The 20,645-nt window shown below is 45.5% G+C and overlaps 1 protein-coding gene across 1 annotated transcript in view; it reads right to left on the bottom strand.

Moving 5' to 3' along the window:
- adcy1a (adenylate cyclase 1a) overlaps positions 1–20,645 on the bottom strand; it is a 237,776-nt gene that overhangs the window by 87,238 nt on the left and 129,893 nt on the right. Inside the window, exon 5 of the mRNA XM_052461503.1 lies at positions 10,138–10,265. Within this exon, the coding sequence (XP_052317463.1) occupies positions 10,138–10,265 (128 nt within the window). The remainder of the gene's footprint in view (positions 1–10,137; positions 10,266–20,645) is intronic.

Genomic DNA, 20,645 nt, shown 5'->3' with positions numbered 1-20,645 from the left:
CCATATGGAATAGAGAGAGAAAGAGAGGACCATAAGGAATAGAGAGAGAAAGAGAAGACCATATGGAATAGAGAGAGAAAGAGAGGACCATAAGGAATAGAGAGAGACAGAGAGGACCATAAGGAATAGAGAGAGAAAGAGAGGACCATATGGAATAGAGAGAGAAAGAGAGGACCATAAGGAATAAAGAGAGACAGAGAGGACCATATGGAATAGAGAGAGAAAGAGAGGACCATAAGGAATAGAGAGAGAAAGAGAGGACCATGGGGAATAGAGAGAGACAGAGAGGACCATATGGAATAGAGAGAGAAAGAGAGGACCATAATGGAATAGAGAGAGAAAGAGAGGACCATATGGAATAGAGAGAGAAAAGAGAAGACTATAAGGAATAGAGAGAGAAAGAGAGGACCATATGGAATAGAGAGAGAAAGAGAGGACCATAAGGAATAGAGAGAGACAGAGAGGACCATATGGAATAGAGAGAGAAAGAGAGGACCATAAGGAATAGAGAGAGAAAGAGAGGACCATAAGGAATAGAGAGAATAGAGAGAGAAAGAGAGAGGACTATATGGAATAGAGAGAGAAAGAGAGGACCATAAGGAATAGAGAGAGAAAGAGAGGACCATATGGAATAGAGAGAGAAAGAGAGGACCATAAGGAATAGAGAGAGAAAGAGAAGACTATATGGAATAGAGAGAGAAAGAGAGGACCATAAGGAATAGAGAGAGACAGAGAGCCATAAGGACCATAAGGAATAGAGAGAGACAGAGAGGACCATATGGAATTGAGAGAGAAAGAGAGGACCATAAGGAATAAAGAGAGAAGAGAGGACCATATGGAATAGAGAGAGAAAGAGAGGACCATAAGGAATAGAGAGAGACAGAGAGATGGAATAGAGAGAGAAAAAAGAAAAAAAGAGAGGACCATATGGAATAGAGAGAGAAAGAGAGGACCATAAGGAATAGAGAGAGAAAGAGAGGACCATATGGAATAGAGGGAGAAAGAGAGGACCATAAGGAATAGAGAGAGAAAGAGAAGACTATATGGAATAGAGAGAGAAAGAGAGGACCATAAGGAATAGAGAGAACAGAGAGGACCATAAGGAATAGAGAGAGACAGAGAGGACCATATGGAATGAGAGAGAAAGAGAGGACCATAAGGAATAAAGAGAGACAGAGAGGACCATATGGAATAGAGAGAGAAAGAGAGGACCATAAGGAATAGAGAGAGAAAGAGAGGACCATGGGGAATAGAGAGAGACAGAGAGGACCATATGGAATAGAGAGAGAAAAATAGGACCATAAGGAATAGAGAGAGAAAGAGAGGACCATATGGAATAGAGGGAGAAAGAGAGGACCATAAGGAATAGAGAGAGAAAGAGAGGACCATATGGAATAGAGAGAGAAAGAGAGACTATAAGAATAGAAGAAAGAGAGGACCATATGGAATAGAGAGAGAAAGAAAGGACCATAAGAAATAGAGAGAGACAGAGAGGACCATATGGAATAGAGAGAGAAAGAGAGGACCATAAGGAATAGAGAGAGAAAGAGAGGACCATAAGGAATAGAGAGAGAAAGAGAGGACCATATGGAATAGAGAGAGAAAGAGAGGACCATAAGGAATAGAGAGAGAAAGAGAGGACCATGAGGAATAGAGAGAGACAAAGAGGACCATATGGAATAGAGAGAGAAAAATAGGACCATAAGGAATAGAGAGAGAAAGAGAGGACCATATGGAATAGAGGGAGAAAGAGAGGACCATAAGGAATAGAGAGAGAAAGAGAGGACCATATGGAATAGAGAGAGAAAGAGAAGACTATAAGGAATAGAGAGAGAAAGAGAGGACCATATGGAATAGAGAGAGAAAGAGAGGACCATAAGGAATAGAGAGAGACAGAGAGGACCATATGGAATTGAGAGAGAAAGAGAGGACCATAAGGAATAAAGAGAGACAGAGAGGACCATATGGAATAGAGAGAGAAAGAGAGGACCATATGGAATAGAGAGAGAAAGAGAGGACCATAAGGAATAGAGAGAGAAAGAGAGGACCATATGGAATAGAGAGAGACAGAGAGGACCATATGGAATAGAGAGAGAAAAATAGGACCATATGGAATAGAGAGAGAAAAATAGGACCATAAGGAATAGAGAGAAAGAGAGACCATAAGGAAAAGAGAGAGAGAAAGAGAGAGGACCATATGGAATAGAGAGAGAAAGAGAAGACTTTAAGGAATAGGATTTGAGAGACAGAGAGGACCATATGGAATTGAGAGAGAAAGAGAGGACCATAAGGAATAGAGAGAGACAGAGAGGACCATATGGAATAGAAAGAGAAAGAGAGGACCATATGGAATAGAGAGAGAAAGAGAGGACCATAAGGAATAGAGAGAGAAAGAGAGGACCATAAGGAATAGAGAGAGACAGGGAGGACCATATGGAATAGAGAGAGAAAGAGAGGACCATAAAGAATAGAGAGAGAGAGGACCATATGGAATAGAGAGAGAAAGAGAAGACTATAAGGAATAGAGAGAGAAAGAGAGGACCATATGGAATAGAGAGAGAAAGAGAGGACCATATGGAATAGAGAGAGAAAAATAGGACCATAAGGAATAGAGAGAGAAAGAGAGGACCATATGGAATAGAGAGAGAAAGAGAAGACTATAAGGAATAGAGGGAGAAAGAGAGGACCATAAGGAATAGAGAGAGAAAGAGAGGACCATATGGAATAGAGAGAGAAAGAGAAGACTATAAGGAATAAGAGAGAGAAAGAGAGGACCAGAGAGAAAGAGAGGACCATATGGAATAGAGAGAGAAAGAGAGGACCATAAGAAATAGAGAGAGACAGAGAGGACCATATGGAATTGAGAGAGAAAGAGAGGACCATAAGGAATAGAGAGAGACAGAGAGGACCATATGGAATAGAGGGAGAAAGAGAGGACCATAAGGAATAGAGAGAGAAAGAGAAGACTATAAGGAATTGAGAGAGAAAGAGAGGACCATAAGGAATAGAGAGAGAAAGAGAGGACCATAAGGAATAGAGAGAGACAGGGAGGACCATATGGAATAGAGAGAGAAAGAGAGGACCATAAAGAATAGAGAGAGAAAGAGAGGACCATATGGAATAGAGAGAGAAAGAGAAGACTATAAGGAATAGAGAGAGAAAGAGAGGACCATATGGAATAGAGAGAGAAAGAGGGGACCATATGGAATAGAGAGAGAAAAATAGGACCATAAGGAATAGAGAGAGAAAGAGAGGACCATATGGAATAGAGGGAGAAAGAGAGGACCATAAGGAATAGAGAGAGAAAGAGAGGACCATATGGAATAGAGAGAGAAAGAGAAGACTATAAGGAATAGAGAGAGAAAGAGAGGACCATATGGAATAGAGAGAGAAAGAGAGGACCATAAGAAATAGAGAGAGACAGAGAGGACCATATGGAATAGAGAGAGAAAGAGAGGACCATAAGGAATAGAGAGAGAAAGAGAGGACCATAAGGAATAGAGAGAGACAGGGAGGACCATATGGAATAGAGAGAGAAAGAGAGGACCATAAAGAATAGAGAGAGAAAGAGAGGACCATATGGAATAGAGAGAGAAAGAGAAGACTATAAGGAATAGAGAGAGAAAGAGAGGACCATATGGAATAGAGAGAGAAAGAGAGGACCATAAGGAATAGAGAGAGACAGAGAGGACCATATGGAATTGAAAGAGAAAGAGAGGACCATAGGAATAGAGAGAGAAAGAGAGGACCATATGGAATAGAGAGAGAAAGAGAAGACTATAAGGAATTGCGAGAGAAAGAGAAGCCCATAAGGAATTGAGAGAAAAAGAGAGGACCATATGGAATAGAGAGAGAAAGAGAGGACCATAAGTATTTGAGAGAGAAAGAGAGGACCATAAGGAATAGAGAGAGAAAGAGAGGACCATAAGGAATAGAGAGAGAAAGAGAGGACCATAAGGAATAGAGAGAGACAGGGAGGACCATAAAGAATAGAGAGAGAGAGGACCATATGGAATAGAGAGAGAAAGAGAAGACTATAAGGAATAGAGAGAGAAAGAGAGGACCATGGGGAATAGAGAGAGACAGAGAGGACCATATGGAATAGAGAGAGAAAAATAGGACCATAAGGAATAGAGAGAGAAAGAGAGGACCATATGGAATAGAGGGAGAAAGAGAGGACCATATGGAATAGAGAGAGAAAGAGAAGACTATAAGGAATTGCGAGAGAAAGAGAGGACCATATGGAATAGAGAGAGAAAGAAAGGACCATAAGAAATAGAGAGAGACAGAGAGGACCATATGGAATAGAGAGAGAAAGAGAGGACCATAAGGAATAGAGAGAGAAAGAGAGGACCATAAGGAATAGAGAGAGACAGGGAGGACCATATGGAATAGAGAGAGAAAGAGAGGACCATAAAGAATAGAGAGAGAAAGAGAGGACCATATGGAATAGAGAGAGAAAGAGAGGACCATAAGGAATAGAGAGAGAAAGAGAGGACCATATGGAATAGAGAGAGAAAAAGAGGACCATAAGGAATAGAGAGAGAAAGAGAGGACCATATGGAATAGAGAGAGAAAGAGAGGACCATAAGGAATAGAGAGAGAAAGAGAGGACCATATGGAATAGAGAGAGAAAGAGAAGACTATAAGGAATAGAGAGAGAAAGAGAGGACCATATGGAATAGAGAGAGAAAGAGAGGACCATAAGGAATAGAGAGAGACAGAGAGGACCATATGGAATTGAGAGAGAAAGAGAGGACCATAAGGAATAGAGAGAGAAAGAGAGGACCATATGGAATAGACCAAGAATAGAAAGAAAGAAGGACCATAAGGAATAGAGAGAGAAAGAGAGACCATAAGGAATAGAGAGAGAAGAGAGGACCATATGGAATAGAGAGAGAAAGAGAGGACCATAAGAATAGAGAGAGAAAGAGAGAGAATAGAGGAGAAAGAGAGGACCATAAGGAATAGAGAGAGAAAGAGAGGACCATAAGACTTTAAGGAATAGAGAGAGAAAGAGGAATATGGAAGAGAGAGAAAGAGAGGACCATATGGAATAGAGAGAGAAAGAGAGGACCATAAAGAATAGAGAGAGAGAGGACCATATGGAATAGAGAGAGAAAGAGAAGACTATAAGGAATAGAGAGAGAAAGAGAGGACCATATGGAATAGAGAGAGAAAGAGAGGACCATATGGAATAGAGAGAGAAAAATAGGACCATAAGGAATAGAGAGAGAAAGAGAGGACCATATGGAATAGAGAGAGAAAGAGAAGACTATAAGGAATAGAGGGAGAAAGAGAGGACCATAAGGAATAGAGAGAGAAAGAGAGGACCATATGGAATAGAGAGAGAAAGAGAAGACTATAAGGAATTGCGAGAGAAAGAGAGGACCATATGGAATAGAGAGAGAAAGAGAGGACCATAAGAAATAGAGAGAGACAGAGAGGACCATATGGAATTGAGAGAGAAAGAGAGGACCATAAGGAATAGAGAGAGACAGAGAGGACCATATGGAATAGAGGGAGAAAGAGAGGACCATAAGGAATAGAGAGAGAAAGAGAAGACTATAAGGAATTGCGAGAGAAAGAGAGGACCATAAGGAATAGAGAGAGAAAGAGAGGACCATAAGGAATAGAGAGAGACAGGGAGGACCATATGGAATAGAGAGAGAAAGAGAGGACCATAAAGAATAGAGAGAGAAAGAGAGGACCATATGGAATAGAGAGAGAAAGAGAAGACTATAAGGAATAGAGAGAGAAAGAGAGGACCATATGGAATAGAGAGAGAAAGAGAAAGAGAGGACCATATGGAATAGAGAGAGAAAAATAGGACCATAAGGAATAGAGAGAGAAAGAGAGGACCATATGGAATAGAGGGAGAAAGAGAGGACCATAAGGAATAGAGAGAGAAAGAGAGGACCATATGGAATAGAGAGAGAAAGAGAAGACTATAAGGAATTGCGAGAGAAAGAGAGGACCATATGGAATAGAGAGAGAAAGAGAGGACCATAAGAAATAGAGAGAGACAGAGAGGACCATATGGAATAGAGAGAGAAAGAGAGGACCTTAAGGAATAGAGAGAGAAAGAGAGGACCATAAGGAATAGAGAGAGACAGGGAGGACCATATGGAATAGAGAGAGAAAGAGAGGACCATAAAGAATAGAGAGAGAAAGAGAGGACCATATGGAATAGAGAGAGAAAGAGAAGACTATAAGGAATAGAGAGAGAAAGAGAGGACCATATGGAATAGAGAGAGAAAGAGAGGACCATAAGGAATAGAGAGAGACAGAGAGGACCATATGGAATTGAAAGAGAAAGAGAGGACCATAAGGAATAGAGAGAGAAAGAGAGGACCATATGGAATAGAGAGAGAAAGAGAAGACCATAAGGAATTGAGAGAGAAAGAGAAGCCCATAAGGAATTGAGAGAAAAAGAGAGGACCATATGGAATAGAGAGAGAAAGAGAGGACCATAAGTATTTGAGAGAGAAAGAGAGGACCATAAGGAATAGAGAGAGAAAGAGAGGACCATAAGGAATAGAGAGAGAAAGAGAGGACCATAAGGAATAGAGAGAGACAGGAGGACCATAAAGAATAGAGAGAGAGAGGACCATATGGAATAGAGAGAGAAAGAGAAGACTATAGAGGAATAGAGAGAGAAAGAGAGGACCATGGGGAATAGAGAGAGACAGAGAGGACCATATGGAATAGAGAGAGAAAGAGAGGACCATAAGAAATAGAGAGAGACAGAGAGGACCATATGGAATAGAGAGAGAAAGAGAGGACCATAAGGAATAGAGAGAGAAAGAGAGGACCATAAGGAATAGAGAGAGACAGGGAGGACCATATGGAATAGAGAGAGAAAGAGAGGACCATAAAGAATAGAGAGAGAAAGAGAGGAAGACTATATGGAATAGAGAGAGAAAGAGAGGACCATAAGAAATAGAGAGAGACAGAGAGGACCATATGGAATAGAGAGAGAAAGAGAGGACCTTAAGGAATAGAGAGAGAAAGTAGAGGACCATAAGGAATAGAGAGAGACAGGGAGGACCATATGGAATAGAGAGAGAAAGAGAGGACCATAAAGAATAGAGAGAGAAAGAGAGGACCATATGGAATAGAGAGAGAAAGAGAAGACCATAAGGAATAGAGAGAGAAAGGAGGACCATATGGAATAGAGAGAGAAAGAGAGGACCATAAGGAATAGAGAGAGACAGAGAGGACCATATGGAATTGAAAGAGAAAGAGAGGACCATAGGAATAGAGAGAGAAAGAGAGGACCATATGGAATAGAGAGAGAAAGAGAAGACTATAAGGAATTGCGAGAGAAAGAGAAGCCCATAAGGAATTGAGAGAAAAAGAGAGGACCATATGGAATAGAGAGAGAAAGAGAGGACCATAAGTATTTGAGAGAGAAAGAGAGGACCATAAGGAATAGAGAGAGAAAGAGAGGACCATAAGGAATAGAGAGAGAAAGAGAGGACCATAAGGAATAGAGAGAGACAGGGAGGACCATAAAGAATAGAGAGAGAGAGGACCATATGGAGAGAGAGAAAAGACTATAATGGAATAGAGAGAGAAAGAGAGGACCATGGGGAATAGAGAGAGAAAGAGAGGACCATATGGAATAGAGAGAGAAAGAGAGGACCATAAGGAATAGAGAGAGAAAGAGAGGACCATATGGAATAGAGGGAGAAAGAGAGGACCATAAGGAATAGAGAGAGAAATAGAGGACCATATGGAATAGAGAGAGAAAAGAGAAGACCATAAGGAATAGAGAGAGAAAGAGAGGACCATATGGAATAGAGAGAGAAAGAGAGGACCATAAGAAATAGAGAGAGACAGAGAGGACCATATGGAATTGAGAGAGAAAGAGAGGACCATAAGGAATAGAGAGAGAGAGAGAGGACCATATGGAATAGAGGGAGAAAGAGAGGACCATAAGGAATAGAGAGAGATGGAAGAGAAGACTATAAGGAATAGAGAGAGAGAGAAAGAGAGGACCATAAGGAATAGAGAGAGAAAGAGAGGACCATAAGGAATAGAGAGAGAAAGGGAGGACCATAAGGAATAGAGAGAGAAAGAGAGGACCATAAGGAATAGAGAGAGAAAGAGAGGACCATAAGGAATAGAGAGAGAAAGAGAGGACCATAAGGAATAGAGAGAGAAAGAGAGGACCATATGGAATAGAGAGAGAAAGAGAGGACCATAAGGAATAGAGAGAGAAAGAGAGGACCATAAGGAATAGAGAGAGAAAGGGAGGACCATATGGAATAGAGGAGAAAGAGAGGACCATAAGGAATAGAGAGAGAAAGAGAGGACCATATGGAATAGAAAGAGAAAAGATAGGACCATAAGGAATAGAGAGAGAAAGAGAGGACCATATGGAATAGAGAGAGAAAGAGAGGACCATAAGGAATAGAGAGAGACAGAGAGGACCATATGGAATTGAAAGAGAAAGAGAGGACCATAAGGAATAGAGAGAAAAAGAGAGGACCATATGGAATAGAGAGAGAAAGAGAAGACTATAAGGAATTGCGAGAGAAAGAGAAGCCCATAAGGAATTGAGAGAAAAAGAGAGGACCATATGGAATAGAGAGAGAAAGAGAGGACCATAAGTATTTGAGAGAGAAAGAGAGGACCATATGGAATAGAGAGAGAAAGAAAGGACCATATGGAATAGAGGGAGAAAGAGAGGACCATAAGGAATAGAGAGAGAAAGAAAGGACCATGAGGAATAGAGAGAGAAAGAGAGGACCATAAGGAATAGAGAGAGAAAGGGAGGACCATAAGGAATAGAGAGAGAAAGAAAGGACCATGAGGAATAGAGAGAGAAAGAAAGGACCATGAGGAATAGAGAGAGAAAGAGAGGACCATAAGGAATAGAGAGAGAGAAAGAAAGGACCATGAGGAATAGAGAGAGAAAGAGAGGACCATAGGAATAGAGAGAGAAAGAGAGGACCATAAGGAATAGAGAGAGAAAGAGAGAGGTGAATATGGAATTGAAAGAGAAAGAGAGGACCATGAGGAATAGAGAGAGAAAGAGAGGAATATGGAATAGAGGAAAAGAGAAGAGAAAGAGAGAGAACCATAAGGAATGAGAGAAAAAGAGAGGACCATATGGATTAGAGAGAGAAAGAGAGGACCATAAGTATTTGAAGGTGAGAGAGAGGACCAATGGAGATGAAGAAAAGGGAGGAAGATGGAATAGAGGGGAGAGGACCATATGGAATAGAGAGAGACAAAGAGAGACCAGAGGGAGGAGAGAGAAAGAGAGAATAGAGAGAGAAAGAGAGAGACAGAGGAATGAAAGAGAGGACCATATGGAATAGAGGGAGAAGAGAGACAGAGGAGGAATAGAGAGAGAGGAGGACCATGAGGATGAAGAGGACCAGAGGGCAATATGGAGAGAGGACCATATGGAATAAGAGGAAAGAGGGAGGAGAGAGGAGTGTGAATGAGCAAGGTGAGGAGAGAGGACAATTTATGAGCAAGGGAGGAGGGAGGAATGTGTATGAGGGAGGGAGGAGAGAGGAGTGTATGAGCGAGGTGAGGAGAGAGGACTGTGAATGAGCAAGGGAGGAGATAGGAGTGTGTATGAGCGAGGTGAGGAGAGAGGACAATGTATGAGCAGGGGAGGAGAGAGGAGTGTGAATGAGCGAGGGAGGAGAGAGGACAATTTATGAGCAAGGGAGGAGGGAGGAATGTGTATTAGGGAGGGAGGAGAGAGGAGTGTGTATGAGCGCGGTGAGGAGAGATGACAGTGAATGAGCAAGGGAGGAGAGAGGAGTGTGTATGAGCGAGGTGAGGAGAGAGGACAATGTATGAGCAAGGGAGGAGAGAGGAGGGTGAATGAGCGAGGTGAGGAGAGAGGATATTTTATGAGCAAGGGAGGAGGGAGGAGTGTTTTGAGCGAGGGAGGAGAGAGGAGTGTGTACGAGCGAAGTGAGGAGAGAGTGTATGGCAACACTTGTCCTGGGTGATAATGAGCTCCAGCATTGACATCCAACCGCTCAACAGAAAGACAGGAAAACAACACAACAGCAGAAATGCTCTGCTCTGCCTCTCATTCTGGAGTATGGGATCAACACCATGTCTCTCTGAGTGTGTGTGTGTGTGTGGTCAGTGCAGACTCACGTGATAGTGTCGATCATGTCCAGGCCCATCTCTACACAACAGTGTGCATGGTCTGCCTTGGGTTGGGTCAGACCTGACACACAGTAGTAACAGTCCCCCAGAATCTTTATACGCCTACAGTGGTTCTCCTGGAGAGATGAGGGGGAGGGGTAGAGGGAGAAGGTGGGAAGAAGAGGGGGGGAGAGAAGAGCAGAGGGTAGACGAGAGAGGGGGAGAGGTGGGACAGAGTGGTGGAAGAGGGAGAGGAGAGAAGAGAGAGGGGTGGAAGAGTGGGGAGAGAGAGGAAGAGAGACAGAGAGCAATAGAGAGGTGAAGAAATGGGGAGGAAGAGAGACAGAGGGCAATGGAGAGGTGAAGAAAGGGGAGGAAAGAGACAGACAGAGGGGGAGGGGCAGATGGAGAGGTGAAGAAAGGGGGAGGAAGAGAGACAGAGGGCAATGGAGAGGTGAAGAAATGGAGGGGAGAGGAAGAGAGACAGAGGGCAATGGAGAGGTGAAGAAATGGGGAGGAAGAGAGACAGAGGGCAATGGAGAGGTGAAGAAATGGGGAGGAAGAGAGACAGAGGGCAATGGAGAGGTGAAGAAAGGGGGAGGAAGAGAGACAGAGGGCAATGGAGAGGTGAAGAAATGGGGAGGAAGAGAGACAGAGGGCAATGGAGAGGTGAAGAAATGGGGAGGAAGAGAGACAGAGGGAAGAAATGGGGATGGAGACAGAGGGCAAGAAAGAAATGGGGAGAAGAGAGACAGAGGGCAATGGAGAGGTGAAGAAATGGGGAGGAAGAGAGACAGAGGGCAATGGAGAGGTGAAGAAATGGGGAGGAAGAGAGACAGAGGGCAATGGAGAGGTGAAGAAATGGGGAGGAAGAGAGACAGAGGGCAATGGAGAGGTGAAGAAAGGGGGAGGAAGAGAGACAGAGGGCAATGGAGAGGTGAAGAAATGGGGAGGAAGAGAGACAGAGGGCAATGGAGAGGTGAAGAAATGGGGAGGAAGAGAGACAGAGGGCAATGGAGAGGTGAAGAAATGGGGAGGAAGAGAGACAGAGGGCAATGGAGAGGTGAAGAAATGGGGAGGAAGAGAGACAGAGGGCAATGGAGAGGTGAAGAAATGGGGAGAAAGACAGAGGGGGAGGTGGAGAAAGAGAGAGAGACAGAGGGCAATGGAGAGGTGAAGAAATGGGGAGGAAGAGAGACAGAGGGCAATGGAGAGGTGAAGAAGAAAGGGGGGAGAAGAAAAGAAGAGACAGAGGGCAATGGAGAGGTGAAGAAATGGGGAGGAAGAGAGACAGAGGGCAATGGAGAGGTGAGAGAAAGGTGAAGGGGAGGAAGAGAGACAGAGGGCAATGGAGAGGTGAAGAAATGGGGAGGAAGAGAGACAGAGGGCAATGGAGAGGTGAAGAAATGGGGAGGAAGAGAGACAGAGGGCAATGGAGAGGTGAAGAAATGGGGAGGAAGAGAGACAGAGGGCAATGGAGAGGTGAAGAAATGGGGAGGAAGAGAGACAGAGGGCAATGGAGAGGTGAAGAAATGGGGAGGAAGAGAGACAGAGGGCAATGGAGAGGTGAAGAAATGGGGAGGAAGAGAGACAGAGGGCAATGGAGAGGTGAAGAAATGGGGAGGAAGAGAGACAGAGGGCAATGGAGAGGTGAAGAAATGGGGAGGAAGAGAGACAGAGGGCAATGGAGAGGTGAAGAAATGGGGAGGAAGAGAGACAGAGGGCAATGGAGAGTGAAGGTGAAGAAAGAGACAGAGGCAAAGAGGTGAAGAAATGGGGAGGAAGAGAGACAGAGGGCAATGGAGAGGTGAAGAAATAGGGAGGAAGAGAGACAGAGGGCAATGGAGAGGTGAAGAAATGGGGAGGAAGAGAGACAGAGGGCAATGGAGAGGTGAAGAAAATGGGGAGGAAGAGAGACAGAGGGCAATGGAGAGGTGAAGAAATGGGGAGGAAGAGAGACAGAGGGCAATGGAGAGGTGAAGAAATGGGGAGGAAGAGAGACAGAGGGCAATGGAGAGGTGAAGAAATGGGGAGGAAGAGAGACAGAGGGCAATGGAGAGAGTGAAGAAATGGAGGGGAGGAAGAGAGACAGAGGGCAATGGAGAGGTGAAGAAATGGGGAGGAAGAGAGACAGAGGGCAATGGAGAGGTGAAGAAATAGGGAGGAAGAGAGACAGAGGGCAATGGAGAGGTGAAGAAATGGGGAGGAAGAGAGACAGAGGGCAATGGAGAGGTGAAGAAATGGGGAGGAAGAGAGACAGAGGGCAATGGAGAGGTGAAGATGGGGAGGAAAAGACAGAGGGCAATGGAGAGGTGAAGAAAAGAGAGACAGAGGGCAATGGAGAGGTGAAGAAATGGGGAGGAAGAGAGACAGAGGGCAATGGAGAGGTGAAGAAATGGGGAGGAAGAGAGACAGAGGGCAATGGAGAGGTGAAGAAATGGGGAGGAAGAGAGACAGAGGGCAATGGAGAGGTGAAGAAATGGGGAGGAAGAGAGACAGAGGGCAATGGAGAGGTGAAGAAATGGGGAGGAAGAGAGACAGAGGGCAATGGAGAGGTGAAGAAATGGGGAGGAAGAGAGACAGAGGGCAATGGAGAAATGGGGAGGAAGAGAGAAGAGGGCAATGGAGAGGTGAAGAAATGGGGAGGAAGAGAGACAGAGGGCAATGGAGAGGTGAAGAAATGGGAGGAAGAGAGACAGAGGGCAATGGAGAGGTGAAGAAATGGGAGGAAGAGAGACAGAGGGCAATGGAGAGGTGAAGAAATGGGGAGGAAGAGAGACAGAGGGCAATGGAGAGGTGAAGAAATGGGGAGGAAGAGAGACAGAGGGCAATGGAGAGGTGAAGAAATGGGGAGGAAGAGAGACAGAGGGCAATGGAGAGGTGAAGAAATGGGGAGGAAGAGAGACAGAGGGCAATGGAGAGGTGAAGAAATGGGGAGGAAGAGAGACAGAGGGCAATGGAGAGGTGAAGAAATGGGGAGGAAGAGAGACAGAGGGCAATGGAGAGGTGAAGAAATGGGGAGGAAGAGAGACAGAGGGCAATGGAATGAAGAAAGAGGAAGAGAGACAGAAATGGAGAGGTGAAGAGGAAGAGAGACAGAGGGCAATGGAGAGGTGAAGAAATGGGGAGGAAGAGAGACAGAGGGCAATGGAGAGGTGAAGAAAGGGGGAGGAAGAGAGACAGAGGGCAATGGAGAGGTGAAGAAATGGGGAGGAAGAGAGACAGAGGGCAATGGAGAGGTGGAGAAAGGGGGAGGAAGAGAGACAGAGGGCAATGGAGAGGTGAAGAAATGGGGAGGAAGAGAGACAGAGGGCAATGGAGAGGTGAGAAATGGACAATGGAGAGGTGAAGAAATGGGGAGGAAGAGAGACAGAGGGCAATGGAGAGGTGAAGAAATGGGGAGGAAGAGAGACAGAGGGCAATGGAGAGGTGAAGAAATGGGGAGGAAGAGAGACAGAGGGCAATGGAGAGGTGAAGAAATGGGGAGGAAGAGAGACAGAGGGCAATGGAGAGGTGAAGAAATGGAGGAAGAGAGACAGATATGGAGATAAAAAATGGGGAGGAAGAGAGACAGAGGGCAATGGAGAGGTGAAGAAATGAAGAGAGACAGAGGGCAATGGAGAGGTGAAGAAATGGGGAGGAAGAGAGACAGAGGGCAATGGAGAGGTGAGAGAAATGGAGAGGTGAAGGAGGAAGAGAGACAGAGGGCAATGGAGAGGTGGAGAAATGGGGAGAAGAGAGACAGAGGGCAATGGAGAGGTGAAGAAATGGGGAGGAAGAGAGACAGAGGGCAATGGAGAGGTGAAGAAATGGGGAGGAAGAGAGACAGAGGGCAATGGAGAGGTGAAGAAATGGGGAGGAAGAGAGACAGAGAGGCAGAATGGAGAGGTGGAGAAAGGGGGAGGAAGAGAGACAGAGGGCAATGGAGAGGTGAAGAAATGGGGAGGAAGAGAGACAGAGGGCAATGGAGAGGTGGAGAAAGGGGGAGTAAGAGAGACAGAGGGCAATGGAGAGGTGAAGAAATGGGGAGGAAGAGAGACAGAGGGCAATGGAGAGGTGAAGAAATGGGGAGGAAGAGAGACAGAGGGCAATGGAGAGGTGAAGAAATGGGGAGGAAGAGAGACAGAGGGCAATGGAGAGGTGAAGAAATGGGGAGGAAGAGAGACAGAGGGCAATGGAGAGGTGGAGAAATGGGGAGGAAGAGAGACAGAGGGCAATGGAGAGGTGAAGAAAGGGGGAGGAAGAGAGACAGAGGGCAATGGAGAGGTGAAGAAATGGGGAGGAAGAGAGACAGAGGGCAATGGAGAGGTGGAGAAAGGGGGAGGAAGAGAGACAGAGGGCAATGGAGAGGTGAAGAAATGGGGAGGAAGAGAGACAGAGGGCAATGGAGAGGTGGAGAAAGGGGGAGTAAGAGAGACAGAGGGCAATGGAGAGGTGAAGAAATGGGGAGGAAGAGAGACAGAGGGCAATGGAGAGGTGAAGAAATGGGGAGGAAGAGAGACAGAGGGCAATGGAGAGGTGGAGAAAGGGGGAGGAAGAGAGACAGAGGGCAATGGAGAGGTGAAGAAATGGGGAGGAAGAGAGACAGAGGGCAATGGAGAGGTGAAGAAATGGGGAGGAAGAGAGACAGAGGGCAATGGAGAGGTGAAGAAATGGAGAGGAAGAGAGACAGAGGGCAATGGAGAGGTGAAGAAATGGGGGGAAGGAAGAGAGACAGAGGGCAATGGAGAGGTGAAGAAATGGGGAGGAAGAGAGACAGAGGGCAATGGAGAGGTGAAGAAATAGCGAGGAAGAGAGACAGAGGGCAATGGAGAGGTGAAGAAATAGCGAGGAAGAGAGACAGAGGGCAATGGAGAGGTGAAGAAATGGGGAGGAAGAGAGACAGAGGGCAATGGAGAGGTGAAGAAATAGGGAGGAAGAGAGACAGAGGGCAATGGAGAGGTGAAGAAATAGGGAGGAAGAGAGACAGAGGGCAATGGAGAGGTGAAGAAATGGGGAGGAAGAGAGACAGAGGGCAATGGAGAGGTGAAGAAATAGCGAGGAAGAGAGACAGAGGGCAATGGAGAGGTGAAGAAATGGGGAGGAAGAGAGACAGAGGGCAATGGAGAGGTGAAGAAATGGGGAGGAAGAGAGACAGAGGGCAATGGAGAGGTGAAGAAATGGGGAGGAAGAGAGACAGAGGGCAATGGAGAGGTGAAGAAATGGGGAGGAAGAGAGACAGAGGGCAATGGAGAGGTGAAGAAATAGGGAGGAAGAGAGACAGAGGGCAATGGAGAGGTGAAGAAATAGCGAGGAAGAGAGACAGAGGGCAATGGAGAGGTGAAGAAATAGCGAGGAAGAGAGACAGAGGGCAATGGAGAGGTGAAGAAATAGCGAGGAAGAGAGACAGAGGGCAATGGAGAGGTGAAGAAATGGGGAGGAAGAGAGACAGAGGGCAATGGAGAGGTGAAGAAATGGCGAGGAAGAGAGACAGAGGGCAATGGAGAGGTGAAGAAATGGGGAGGAAGAGAGACAGAGGGCAATGGAGAGGTGAAGAAATGGGGAGGAAGAGAGACAGAGGGCAATGGAGAGGTGAAGAAATGGGGAGGAAGAGAGACAGAGGGCAATGGAGAGGTGAAGAAATAGCGAGGAAGAGAGACAGAGGGCAATGGAGAGGTGAAGAAATGGGGAGGAAGAGAGACAGAGGGCAATGGAGAGGTGAAGAAATAGCGAGGAAGAGAGACAGAGGGCAATGGAGAGGTGAAGAAATAGCGAGGAAGAGAGACAGAGGGCAATGGAGAGGTGAAGAAATGGGGAGGAAGAGAGACAGAGGGCAATGGAGAGGTGAAGAAATGGGGAGGAAGAGAGACAGAGGGCAATGGAGAGGTGAAGAAATAGCGAGGAAGAGAGACAGAGGGCAATGGAGAGGTGACGAAATGGGGAGGAAGAGAGACAGAGGGCAATGGAGAGGTGAAGAAATGGGGAGGAAGAGAGACAGAGGACAATGGAGAGGTGAAGAAATAGGGAGGAAGAGAGACAGAGGGCAATGGAGAGGTGAAGAAATAGGGAGGAAGAGAGACAGGAATTTTCATGATTGCAATCAAAAAAAGGGTCCTTCACAGTCAAAACCTGTAACAGGGCTTCCTTTATAAACCTGTAACAGGGCTTTCTTTATAAACCTGTAACAGGGCTTCCATGATAAACCTGTAACAGGGCTTCCTTGATAAACCTGTAACAGGGCTTCCATGATAAACCTGTAACAGGGCTTCCATGATAAACCTGTAACAGGGCTTCCATGATAAACCTGTAACAGGGCTTCCATGATAAACCTGTAACAGGGCTTCCATGATAAACCTGTAACAGGGCTTCCATGATAAACCTGTAACAGGGCTTCCATGATAAACCTGTAACAGGGCTTCCTTGATAAACCTGTAACAGGGCTTCCATGATAAACCTGTAACAGGGCTTCCATTATAAACCTGTAACAGGGCTTCCTTGATAAACCTGTAACAGGGCTTCCATGATAAACCTGTAACAGGGCTTCCATTATAAACCTGTAACAGGGCTTCCTTGATAAACCTGTAACAGGGCTTCCATGATAAACCTGTAACAGGGCTTCCATTATAAACCTGTAACAGGGCTTCCTTTATAAACCTGTAACAGGGCTTCCATGACAAACCTGTAACAGGGCTTCCATGATAAACCTGTAGCAGAGCTTCCATGATAAACCTGAAGCAGAGCATCCATGATAAACCTGTAACAGGGCTTCCATGATAAACCTGTAACAGGGCTTCCATGATAATATAATAATAATATATGCCATTTAGCAACGCTTTTATCCAAAGCGACTTACAGTCAGTGTGCATACATCCATGATCGAAAACCTGTTACAAGCGCCATGCTCTACCAACTGAGCAGAAGGACCACTATGATAAACCTGTAGCAGAGCATCCATGATAAACCTGTAGCAGAGCATCCATGATAAACCTGTAGCAGAGCATCCATGATAAACCTGTAGCAGAGCATCCATGATAAACCTGTAGCAGAGCTTCCATGAGCTTCCAAACCCACTCCAAAAGGCTTTTGGAGCCATCATCGACTCAGTGGGTTTTGTCCAACATGTCTCTGGACCCACTCACTGTCACAGTCATACGCTGGACCTAGTTTTGTCCCATGGAATAAATGTTGTGGATCTTAATGTTTTTCCTCATAATCCTGGACTATCGGACCACCATTTTATTACGTTTGCAATTGCAACAAATAATCTGCTCAGACCCCAACCAAGGAACATCAAAAGTTGTGCTATAAATTCACAGACAACACAAAGATTCCTTGATGCCCTTCCAGACTCCCTCTGCCTACCCAATGACGCCAGAGGACAAAAATCCGTTAACCACCTAACTGAGGATCTCAATTTAACCTTGCGCAATACCCTAGATGCAGTTGCACCCTAAAAACTAAAAAATGTCTCATAAGAAACTAGCTCCCTGGTACACAGAAAATACCCGAGCTCTGAAGCAAGCTTCCAGAAAATTGGAACGGAAATGGCGCCACACCAAACTGGAAGTCTTCCGACTAGCTTGGAAGGATGGTACCGTGCAGTACCGAAGAGCCCTTACTGCTGCTCGATCATCCTATTTTTCTAACTTAATTGAGGAAAATAAGAACAATCCGAAATTCCTTTTTGATACTGTGGCAAAGCTAACTAAAAAGCAGCATTCCCCAAGAGAGGATGACTTTCACTTTAGCAGTGATAAATTCATGAACTTCTTTGAGGAAAAGATTATGATTATTAGAAAGCAAATTACGGACTCCTCTTTAAACCTGCGTATTCCTCCAAACCTCAGTTGTCCTGAGTCTGCACAACTCTGCCAGGACCTAGGATCAAGAGAGACGCTCAAGTGTTTTAGTACTATATCTCTTGACACAATGATGAAAATAATCATGGCCTCTAAACCTTCAAGCTGTATACTGGACCCTATTCCAACTAAACTACTGAAAGAGCTGCTTCCTGTGCTTGGCCCTCCTATGTTGAACATAATAAACGGCTCTCTATCCACTGGATGTGTACCAAACTCACTAAAAGTGGCAGTAATAAAGCCTCTCTTGAAAAAGCCAAACCTTGACCCAGAAAATATAAAAAACTATCGGCCTATATCGAATCTTCCATTCCTCTCAAAAATTTTAGAGAAGACTGTTGCGCAGCAACTCACTGCCTTCCTGAAGACAAACAATGTATACGAAATGCTTCAGTCTGGTTTTAGACCCCATCATAGCACTGAGACGGCACTTGTGAAGGTGGTAAATTACATTTTAATGGCATCGGACCGAGGCTCTGCATCTGTCCTCGTGCTCCTAGACCTTAGTGCTGCTTTTGATACCATCGATCACCACATTCTTTTGGAGAGATTGGAAACCCAAATTGGTCTACACGGACATGTTCTGGCCTGGTTTAGGTCTTATCTGTCGGAAAGATATCAGTTTGTCTCTGTGAATGGTTTGTCCTCTGACAAATCAACTGTAAATTTCGGTGTTCCTCAAGGTTCTGTTTTAGGACCACTATTGTTTTCACTATATATTTTACCTCTTGGGGATGTTATTCGAAAACATAATGTAAACTTTCAATGCTATGCGGATGACACACAGCTGTACATTTCAATGAAACATGGTGAAGCCCCAAAATTGCCCTCGCTAGAAGCATGTGTTTCAGACATAAGGAAGTGGATGGCTGCAAACTTTCTACTATTAAACTCGGACAAAACAGAGATGCTTGTTCTAGGTCCCAAGAAACAAAGAGATCTTCTGTTGAATGTGACAATTAATCTTAATGGTTGTACAGTCGTCTCAAATAAAACTGTGAAGGACCTCGGCGTTACTCTGGACCCTGATCTCTCTTTTGAAGAACATATCAAGACCATTTCGAGGACAGCTTTTTTCCATCTACGTAACATTGCAAAAATCAGAAACTTTCTGTCCAAAAATGATGCAGAAAAATGAATCCATGCTTTTGTCACTTCTAGGTTCAGACTACTGCAATGCTCTATTTTCCGGCTACCCGGATAAAGCACTAAATAAACTTCAGTTAGTGCTAAATACGGCTGCTAGAATCCTGACTAGAACCAAAATATTTGATCATATTACTCCAGTGCTAGCCTCTCTACACTGGCTTCCTGTCAAAGCAAGGGCTGATTTCAAGGTTTTACTGCTAACCTACAAAGCATTACATGGGCTTGCTCCTACCTACCTCTCTGATTTGGACGCAGGCCTCCTAATTGTCCCTAGAATTTCTAAGCAAACAGCTGGAGGCAGGGCTTTCTTCTATAGAGCTCCATTTTTATGGAACGGTCTGCCTACCCATGTCAGAGACGCAAACTCGGTCTCAACCTTTAAGTCTTTACTGAAGACTCATCTCTTCAGTGGGTCATATGATTGAGTGTAGTCTGGCCCAGGAGTGGGAAGGTGAACGGAAAGGCTCTGGAGCAACGAACCGCCCTTGCTGTCTCTGCCTGGCCGGTTCCCCTCTTTCCACTGGGATTCTCTGCCTCTAACCCTGTTACGGGGGCTGAGTCACTGGCTTGCTGGGGCTCTCTCATGGCGTCCCTGGGGGGGTGCGTCACCTGGGTGGGTTGATTCACTGTTGTGGTCAGCCTGTCTGGGTTGGCGCCCCCCACTTGGTTTGTACCGTGGCGGAGATCTTTGTGGGCTATACTCGGCCTTGTCTCAGGATGGTAAGTTGGTGGTTGAAGATATCCCTCTAGTGGTGTGGGGGCTGTGCTTTGGCAAAGTGGGTGGGGTTATATCCTTCCTGTTTGGCCCTGTCCGGGGTGTCCTCGGATGGGGCCACAGTGTCTCCTGACCCCTCCTGTCTCAGCCTCCAGTATTTATGCTGCAGTAGTTTATGTGTCGGGGGGCTAGGGTCAGTTTGTTATATCTGGAGTACTTCTCCTGTCCTATTCGGTGTCCTGTGTGAATCTAAGTGTGCGTTCTCTAATTCTCTCCTCTCTTTCTTTCTCTCTCTCGGAGGACCTGAGCCCTAGGACCATGCCCCAGGACTACCTGACATGATGACTCCTTGCTGTCCCCAGTCCACCTGGCCATGCTGCTGCTCCAGTTTCAACTGGCCTGGGCCCTAGGACCATGTCCCAGGACTACCTGACATGATGAGTCCTTGCTGTCCCCAGTCCACCTGGCCATGCTGCTGCTCCAGTTTCAACTGTTCTGCCTTACTATTATTCAACCATGCTGGTCATTTATGAACATTTGAACATCTTGGCCACGTTCTGTTATATCTCCACCCGGCACAGCCAGAAGAGGACTGGCCACCCCACATATGCTCTCTCTAATTCTCTCTTTCTTTCTCTCTCTCGGAGGACCTGAGCCCTAGGACTGTGCGGCAGGACTACCTGACATGATGGCTCCTTGCTGTCCCCAGTCCACCTGACTGTGCTGCTGCTCCAGTTTCAACTGTTCTGCCTTATTATTATTCGACCATGCTGGTCATTTATGAACATTTGAACATCTTGGTCATGTTCTGTTAT

This window comes from Oncorhynchus keta, chromosome 1, assembly GCF_023373465.1.
Source record: "Oncorhynchus keta strain PuntledgeMale-10-30-2019 chromosome 1, Oket_V2, whole genome shotgun sequence".
In the NCBI taxonomy this organism is placed as follows: Eukaryota; Metazoa; Chordata; class Actinopteri; order Salmoniformes; family Salmonidae; genus Oncorhynchus; species Oncorhynchus keta.
The sequence above is the reverse complement of the archived record's forward strand: the minus strand, read 5'-3'. Positions and strand labels throughout refer to the sequence as shown.